The 9663-nt window shown below is 28.3% G+C and overlaps 1 protein-coding gene across 5 annotated transcripts in view; it reads left to right on the plus strand.

The window, feature by feature from the left end:
• Positions 1 to 9663, plus strand: part of Pop2 (CCR4-NOT transcription complex subunit Pop2) — a 43628-nt gene extending 33965 nt beyond the window's left edge. For all 5 annotated transcript variants that reach the window (XM_067052436.1, XM_067052435.1, XM_014431751.2 and 2 more), the window contains 2 exons: positions 3900 to 4040; positions 8171 to 9663. In XM_067052436.1, the coding sequence (XP_066908537.1) occupies positions 3900 to 4040; positions 8171 to 8293 (264 nt within the window). In that variant the 3' untranslated portion in view covers positions 8294 to 9663. The remainder of the gene's footprint in view (positions 1 to 3899; positions 4041 to 8170) is intronic.

A 9663-nucleotide genomic window follows, 5' to 3' on the forward strand; every position in this document is an offset into this window, starting at 1 on the left:
ACATTTTCATGAGTGAAGTATTTCATGATCAAACATTTGTTTAGCTATTCAGTAACTTCCTTAACAATGGTTAATAATTTTTTTAAATTAATTAATTACTTGTTTAGTTGTTGTCATTTCATTCATGCAATTGGCGTTTAAAGTCTCTCGGGTTCAGTTCATATGGAACTCGATTACCTTGCTTTTTAATCTTTCCCAATTATTGTAAACTGTATGTTGAGTCACTTCTAATGTAAATGCGAGTTCTTTTTGCATTTGGGACAAATCTTCTGCCAATAATACTTCCTATACCGTGTCTTCATACACTTTCGGTCTCCCACTCCACTTTGTCTTCAATTTCAACTCACCATTTTGAAACCGAACACACGACACCGTCTCATTTAAAACAGCCTCTCTATATGCTTCTTCAAGCAAGCAATATTGAAATTCTTTAAGGCTGCAGACTTCTTCACATTAAAGAAGTAAACCAAGGTTTTGAAAATGACATACATATGATGGTGATATGGAGTTACTAATACTTCAAGGTTCTGTTGTTACCAGAGGACCAACCTTAGGACATTATGTTTTAAAACAAATAATTTTAACAAAACCTTCTGATTGAGCCATCTTTGGTCAAATTGAGCCCCAAAACCCAACTCCATATGTCCAGATTGTCCTTATTACAGTCATGTAGATCAGTCTTTTTGTAATGTGTTCACAGTTTAGACCGTTTGTCTAGTAGTGCTGTAATAGTCAAAATCGATGTGCAGTTTCCTGTCTTTTCAGGCTTGTGTGAGGATTCCAGGTTAATCGTTTTTCCAAGGTAGTGGATCTGTTCGACAGGGGTAAGAGAAACAATATTAAATGAAACTGTAGGGCAGTCGGCAGGTTTACAACGAAGGGTAAAGATGATTTGATGAGATTTGTTGGAATTTATCTTAATCCTCCAATTACGACACCATTCTTCGAGGGCTGTGATATAGGCATTTATTACATTTTAAAAAAAATTTAAGTTTAACAACCTTGTTTAATTGAAGTTAAAGGTTTTTCATGTTTGCCATAAAATTTTCTGAAGTGGAAAATGTGATTTTTGAAATTGATCCCTTCATTTACACTTCATATTGTGTAATAATAAAATTTTGCGATATTTAAAAAATTGAATCATTTTGGGGTAGGAAAGTTTGCCTTATTTAATATTTAGGTCATAGAAAATTAAATACATAAAATAATCCGTAAATTAATTAATAAATCATATCAATTTCACTTTTTTTTAAATAAATAAATAAAAATATATAGTCTTCTTATTTTCTTTATTAAATATTATAATTGTAAAGAAATATTAAGTTAAATAGTTCATTTATAGCAATATCTTTCATGATTTCTTACGGATATTATGATGTTGACCGACACTCTTAACCAATTTTTTTAAGGTGATTCGAAGGCTTCTTTGAAAGTGAACTTCCAATCAAACAATGTTATCTAAGTCCGTTAAGTCAAGTGTGATTCTGTTTGTGAAAATAATAAAAAGGTATGACATTGTTGTGTACTTCATTATCGTAAATTAACGTTATTTTTAGTGTACTTTAAACTTCATTTTTTCTAAAGTTGCCTACTTCGAAATAATAATCTTTATTCACTTCAATATTTTCATTTCTCCGTTACAGGGTTAAATACATTTTGGGCTGTATTCATGAAGGTTCCTAAAGAAGACCTTACTATAAGTTTCCTTTAAGTGAAAAATTTTCATTTTATTAATGATCCTTTAGACCAAAGGTCATCAAAGTGGTCAATATGAATACCATTGTCATTTAATTACTAGTTTATTGACTGCTGCATTGTATATACAATTTTTTTATTTTATTTTATTTTTTTTGTCATTCGTAATATCTGCATGGAAAAGAAATTACATTAATTCAAGTACAAATAACTATTTGAAGCTTTCAAAAAATTTAATTAAATAAATTTCATTGTAAAGATTTTCAATACTTTTTGAATTTACTACAATTGGATATAACCAAGGTATGGATTAGAAATTTAAGTGATTCCTTCAAATTACGCTTTAGAGATATTGAAAATATGAATTTCCCATCGGTAATCATTTATGAGATGAATTTATTGAATTATCAGTCGACCTTGAAGCAAAAATACTTTTTAACAATTTAACTAATTTATTTAAAAAAAAAAATTAAATATTATCCATACATATCCAAAAATTTTTAATGTGACACTATTTTTACTTGAATTCCCTTGCTCCCATTGGGTTGAATCTGATTTCAGTCATGATACTTTTCGTTTCACTATGCCGAGAAATAAATTGATTATGGGGCACCGAGGCAATTTAATACTGAAACTAATATTATTAATCTAGACAAGTTTCCTCAAGCACATCCTTCTCCTATATTTATGTTAAAATTTGATTTTGTCAAAATAAATAAAACATTTAAGAAACACAAGTTTTGTTTTTCTTGTTTAACATTTTATTTTTAAAGGGATTCGATAAGAGAGTTATAAAGAATATTCATAAATACGGGGTAGCTAAGCGGGTTAGACAATAAGCTTGGGCCTGGGTTCGAGTCCACTTGTGAACAGAAAATTGAATTTCTGTTATATTGGTTTTGTAAACTAGGTAACCTTGCTTAAGTTATTACTCTATTTATTTTTTTCTTAAAACATTCCTTGTAAAGTCATATTATGAGTTAATTTTAAATTTATCATTTACTCCTTAACCTTAATTAATCGTTATTGACTATAATTAATTACTACCTTGTAATCTTAATATTAACCAATTACCTCGTAACTTTACTTTAGTTATTATTTTTTTTAACATTATTCCTTATAAAGTTATATCATGAGTTTATTTTAAATTAATCAGTTACCTCATTTTGGCATCCTCTGTTAGTTTAGTAGTGTGTTTCATTGCCTACGAACCGTGGAGACTAGAGTTTGATTTCAGTATCCCCTGAGGATGATTTAAAATTGTTCTGAAACGTATTCCTATGGAGGATAGCTATTTGAATAATGCAATGGTGTGATGTACAAATTTTGAATTATGATTGTGATAAATTTGTTATGGCAATCGCCTATAAACCTTCATATTTCATCCATAATATGTTAAACTCCGTTCATATTTAAAGTAGTTTGTATAACCATTAACAATTTTTGATTGGAGAAGATGGTTGGGGAGGGGGGGGGGGGTTGTCAGCAAAGGAACAACATAAATAAACAAAAAATATTCATTTATGCAGACGTTTCGACCTGATTTTCAGGTCTTCAACAGGGCTATAAAACCGGCTCTTCTCCTCCTATAATCTTACTCTCGCATTTCTTAATTCTCCTTTCTCCATTTATTTCTTCTTTCCTAATTTCTTTAACTAATTCTTTATAGATTCTTTCCACTGTATCATTTATTTGTTGCTAACATTTATGTGTTATAATATAAATAATAATGTAATCAATCTACTACTGTCTTGTCCATAGTTAGTAATCAATATAAATTTATATTTTATTTCCATTATTGTGGATATTTCCAACTTTTTTTATCTATTATTTATTTTATTTTATATATTTGTATTTATTTATTTTTATTATTATTTTATTTATTTATTTATATTTATATATATAGTTTTAACTATTTTATTTTTTTTTCTCTAAATGATGGTTGTTGTCTTTTTGTTTTTATAGCCCCGATGAAGACCTGAAAATCAGGTCGAAACTTTGGCATAATTAAATATTTTTTTGTTTATTTATGTTGTTCCTTTGCTGACCGCACTCCCCCCCCCCCCAGCATCTTCTCCAATCAGTAATCTACGGTCAACTATATACACCTCATTAACAATTTTTGCTTTTTATTTCATTTTTACTGTATTGAATTTAAAATTTATGATTTTTAGAGAGTAATATGTATCGCTAATTTGTTTCAGTATCTCATGAAGAGTTGTAAAAACCTGAAAGGAGGTCTGCAGGAGGTTGCCGACCAGCTGGAACTTACGAGGGTAGGACCACAACATCAAGCTGGATCAGATTCATTATTGACGGGAATGGCCTTTTTCAAAATGAGAGAGGTAATACCAACTCGTCTGGCTCTGGTGTATCTTTTTTTTACTTTCACTTACCTCTATATGGAATATGTAGTAATAGTACAAGAGCCGGGAAGAAAAAAAGGCAGTTATCTCACCCCAATTTTTTATTGCTTTAATGAAAACTATGTATAATTACTAGTCAAAATTGACGAGTCTGCCAAATATAGGTAGGGGGAATAAAAAATGGCGGCTGTTTCAAAACCTTAAAAAACACTAATTTTTCATTCGGAGCTCTATATCTTAAAAACTACCAACAATGCTAGAAAACTAAAAGAGCTATTTACGCCCAATAGTTCTCGAGATATAGCTTTTTAAAAAGCAAAATTTCTTGAAAATCTACTGAAAGATTAGTAGTTAGTTAATTTATTTTGAGAAATCTATATCTCAGGAACTATGAGACATACAGATGTCTATTAGCACTCAAATTAAAGCTAGTTTAATGGGCTATGACGTTCATCGTTGTAGAAGTAGTAGTTTTCATGATATATGCTAAAATAAATTAATTTATAGTTGTTCGGACAATAAATTTGATTTATGAAAAACTTCCTTTCAGAAACCATTTGACGTACAGATGTCTGCCTGCACTCAAATTAAAGCTAGATAAATTTACTATAAAATATTTAATAATGTTTATCTTTGTAGGACTAGTAGTTTTTATGATATTTGACAAAATAAACTCACAAAATGTTAATTTCTAGTTGTTCGTATAAAATGTTGGATTTTTGAAAAAATATATCTCTAGATCCATAAAATGCACATATGTCTGCTAACACTCAAAATAAAGGAAATTTAACTTATTATAAAGTAGTTTATGACACTTATCTAGGTAGTAGTTTTTATGATATTCACATATGACTATAAATTTGGCAAATGAAAATTTGTCCCAACCACTATAAATCAATTTATATTAGCAAATTTCATGAAAACTATTACTCCTACGAAGATAAACATCATAAACTACTTTATAGCTCATTAAACTAGCTTTAATTTGAGTGCTAATAGACATCTGTACGTCGAATGGTTTTTGAGATATAAATTTTTCAAAATAAATTCGCTAACTACTGATCTTTCAGTACGTCCCTTACAACATTTTCATGAAATGTTGCTTTTTAAAAAGCTATATCTCGAGAACTGTTTAACGTAAATAACTCTATTAGGGCTCATATTTTAGCAAATTTGCTCATATTTAAATGATGTTCTCTTAAGTTTTCTTGTATTGTTCCTACTTTTTAAGATATACAGCTTCGAATGAAAAATAAAATTTTTTTATCGCTTTCAAACAGCCACCATTTTTTATACCCTATACTTGGCAGACTCATAAATTTTGACTTGTAATTATACATAGTTTCCTTCAAAGTGATCAAAAATTGGGGTGAGATAACTGCCTTTTTTCTCCTCTCGGGCTCTTGTACTATAAGGGAAAGAATTGTGATTGTGCAAAATTTAGAATTTGAGTTTTCAATGTAAATACTACATGTATTGAGGTACCCTGAGTCTAAATAAGTTCCTTTAATTTTGTTTATTTAAAATATAATAATAAGTTCACATCGTTAGCAATGATAATCTGTATATAAATACAAAATATTAAAGAATTTTATGAATAATTAATGGGGGGGAAAAAGAAGGAGAAATACAGAAATCCAATTTGAAACAGGAAATGTCAAAACACCATAATCTCTCTCGATTGCATTACTGCTTCATTATCTTTTGGTAAACTGTTGCATTCAGTTGCACTGTTGCATTCTTGGTTGAAGCATTCGTCAGATCTGAACTTTTAATTTATAGTTTTTATGAGGTTTTGCGGAAGAAAATGTTATGATAGTAGCACTACAACCTGCAAGCAAGTTCTGGTTCACACTTGTATACAGTATTCTGCTTTATTATTGATTAAATTAGTTTTAGTTACTTTAGAGCTTAAATTTAAATTAAGGTATAAAATGAAAAATATAGTTTTAATTGTATAAAGAAGATGGTCCATGTTCAAACAGAATAATTAAAATAGTAAAAAAACTATTTATTGTTAGCCAATCTTAGCTTTCCAATGTAACGTCATCTGTTAACCACGGAATTCCCCGACTCCCATACCCAGTTGATACTTCGCATCCACCTCAAGCTCATTCTTTAGTTTTCCTTCATTCAGAAAGGTGAGCGTTGTATTTGTTTCATTAATTTTTTTTGTTCTTGACATTTATTTTATTCTTATTTCCCTTGTTTTGTCTTTTAGTGTGTAATGTATTTTTATATTTGTCTATTATCTACTTTTTTTTTTTTCCACGGAACGGCCTTTCAAGACCACGCGAATATCATTCTCAATTCTCACTTTTTCTCTTCTTCTCTCCCTGTATCTTCTCGTCATTTCTCCATGCCTTTGCTTCCTCTCTTCCGACCACGCAGTACCCTTCCGTTTTTCTTTATTTGCTGCAAGAACATTTATCTACTGTTTTATTTGTTACTATTTCCGTTCTCACAATTTTTGTAATTCTAGTTTATTTATACTTTTCATTGCACATCTTATTTTTATTTTCTTTAATTTATTTTGGCCATTTTTATATAAACTTTCATTTATTTTAAATCATTTTTAGCAACACCTTAGTTTACTTTTATTTCATGTTATCATTCTTGTACTTTGTTACATCATTTTATTTGTTCTGGATTTTCTTTTTAGGAAGTTTGATTATTTAATTTTTATAAAATTTTTGAGGTGAAAAAACTTCCAAGATGAATATAATCTACTTCTTTTTTTTTTTTTATTGTACGACGTTTCGGGGCAATTTTCCCATACTCATGCACCTTTATAATCCATGCATTTGTCATATTTTCAATTTCCCTATTGTCTTCTATATAAACATAGTTCAAAATTGCTTTACACCACATTATTAAGGAGGAAAAACTTTATTAAAATACAAAGGTGTGGTGCCCCACTTCATTAGGTTGCTTGTCATACAACATACTTATTTTAGTCTAATCAGACAATATTTGTAATCTTACGATAAATAAGCTTAGCCATATACAATAATAATTATAAACATAAGTAATATATAGCACTATATATAGAACATGACTTTTTTTGTTTACTTTTCTTTGTTTCATCTCTTTGGTTCTTTTATCTTTTTCTTTTTTCATGATTTTTCTCCTCTTCTTTTCCATCCTTTCCCCTTTCTCTCTTTTTTCTTTTCCTTTCCTTCTTTTTCCCATTCATATTTTAGTTTCAACCCAATGTGCCTTTAACAGAATGGTAGATACAATAGTGATAGAGATATGAGAAGATATATGAAAGATACTTAAGTAACAAAATTTTAATAAAATCAATAAACTATGTTAAAATTAATATATGATAAATATTAAAAATGTATTGAAAAATAATAAAGTAACAAATAAAATAATAAATTTAATTCAAATTAAATAATGTACTGTAAAGCAATTTTCTACTATGATTATATAGATGACATGATTTCAATTGGATGACAATTTTCCCAAAACATTGTACAATGAAAAATATAGAGTAGATTATATTCATCTTGTAAGTTGTTGATTGTTGCTTAAAGGCGTAAAACACTCTGGTCTTCAACGCCTATGGCATGATAAAAGTAAAAAAAAAAAAAAAAAAAATAAATAAAAAATATAGAAATAAAAATCGAAGAGGAGTTATAATTTATAAAGAAGGTGATGTGCTTTTAAAAATTTAAACATTAATGTAATTTTAGCTTCCTCATCTGCGAGAGCTTCTGATAAATTTGGGGTCGGTCCTATCCTGTTTATTGTTGGCAAATAGTGAGTACACTCTTCAAAAATATGTTTAATCGTAAGAATGGACTGACAATATTTGCACGTTGGAGGTGCCAGTTTTCTGATCAGGTGAGAAAGTTTTTTGTGAAAATCTTAAAAGTTTTTTGTGAAAATCTTGAAAGTTTTTTCACCTCAGCAATTTAAAATATTTTATTTGTTTTTGTTTTCATCCCTCATGATGCCATACAAAGGACAAAATGTTGGATCACAATAAATTTTTTTTTTACTATTTGACGCCTGAACATCTTCATTTTTTATATTATTATAATGTTAATCGATGTTACGATAATTTTAATTGTTTTTAACTAAATAATTTTCTGTTTCAGATGTTTTTCGAAGACAATATAGACGATGGCAAATACTGCGGTCACTTGTACGGATTGGGTGCCTCCTTTGTTGTGAACGGTAACAGTTTTCACGACAACGGTGACAACTCAAGTAATTCATGAGGTTCGGGGACAAGCAGCCCGTGTGATTCAGCGCATGCTTGCCCTCAAACTTCTCTGTATATATAGTGTCTTTTGACAGTTTTCCAACACAAACTGTAATATAGTGTGTAATAATCTCCTGCGCATATTTTTTTAAGTATATATGTTCATTACTGATATATTGTTTTCTATTCCTTTTTTTTTTATTCCTTATTTTTTTCTTTTTATTTTTAATATCTAAAGCTATTTATAATGTCTTGTAAAACATCTCATTTACACACTCGTATAAAATTTTCTTGAACAAATCTCGATTAGAGTGTCCTGATACCATTGCATTATAATTTTTGATTCTTCCATGATTGAACTTTAAAATGGCCATGCTACTTGTACTGCCTTTTCAGCTTTGAATTCTACTCAATAACGGTTAACGACCCTGAGGTTTTCATTAAACTGTGATCTGTTGATACATTTTTATTATGTAAATAACAACTTGTTAGTATTGAAAAAAAAAAGAAAAGAAAGAAAAACAAAAAAAATATTGTGATATAGTTTTTATATTATGTATATTATGAAAACATTTTAATCCGTGAAATAGAAATAATTGTTAAATATTTATTGCTTATAATTATATATTACAAATATTTAAAAGTTTTTTTTGTTTTTTTTTTTAATCTTAATTAATAACCGATTTATTAAAGTTGTTTACTGTGTACTATTTATTAACTTCCCAAAGTATCACTTTATTATATTATTGTAAACTGGCATTATAGTGTATCTATTATCGTTATTGTTATCTCATTATTTTTTAAGAAACTGTAAAATAACTTGTAAATATATAAGTAAATAATATAAAATTGTGTTTTTAAATTGAAATGTATAATGTCAGTATATCTTTGGGAATCATTGAAATTATTTTTTTTCAGGAAATCCGGGTTTGTGCAACCCAGATTGGGTAGAAATCTTTGTTCCATTATTATTTAAAAAATATACTACAATAAAAATTTTTGACTTTTTTATATATGACCACCATTGTAAGTATTCTTTTTCTTAAATTAGACTAGACTTAAATTTTATCGATTCTATATATGCTAAGCAAATTTCATTGCACACTTTATGAAACAAGCGTATCCTGATTCTAACTATCGTAATTATAAGAGCCAGTCTGAGGCCCTTAGTCTTGTAAACTGTTATTGTTTCTCTCGATTTCACTTTCCTTTCCTTTTTATTATTAATTTTTTCTTTCTTTTTCTTTTTTTATAGAAAAATAGTTTGTAAGAAAACCAGCATTTGTATTTTGAAATTATCTGAAAAATAAATCTTAAAATAAATTGTAGAAAGTCAATTGTAAAGTGTCATTAATTATTGTTCAAAATAAACTAATTTCTCATTTA

The sequence above is a fragment of the Halyomorpha halys genome, unplaced genomic scaffold, assembly GCF_000696795.3.
Source record: "Halyomorpha halys isolate HHAL.00 unplaced genomic scaffold, Hhal_1.1 Scaffold1.1, whole genome shotgun sequence".
NCBI lineage: Eukaryota > Metazoa > Arthropoda > Insecta > Hemiptera > Pentatomidae > Halyomorpha > Halyomorpha halys.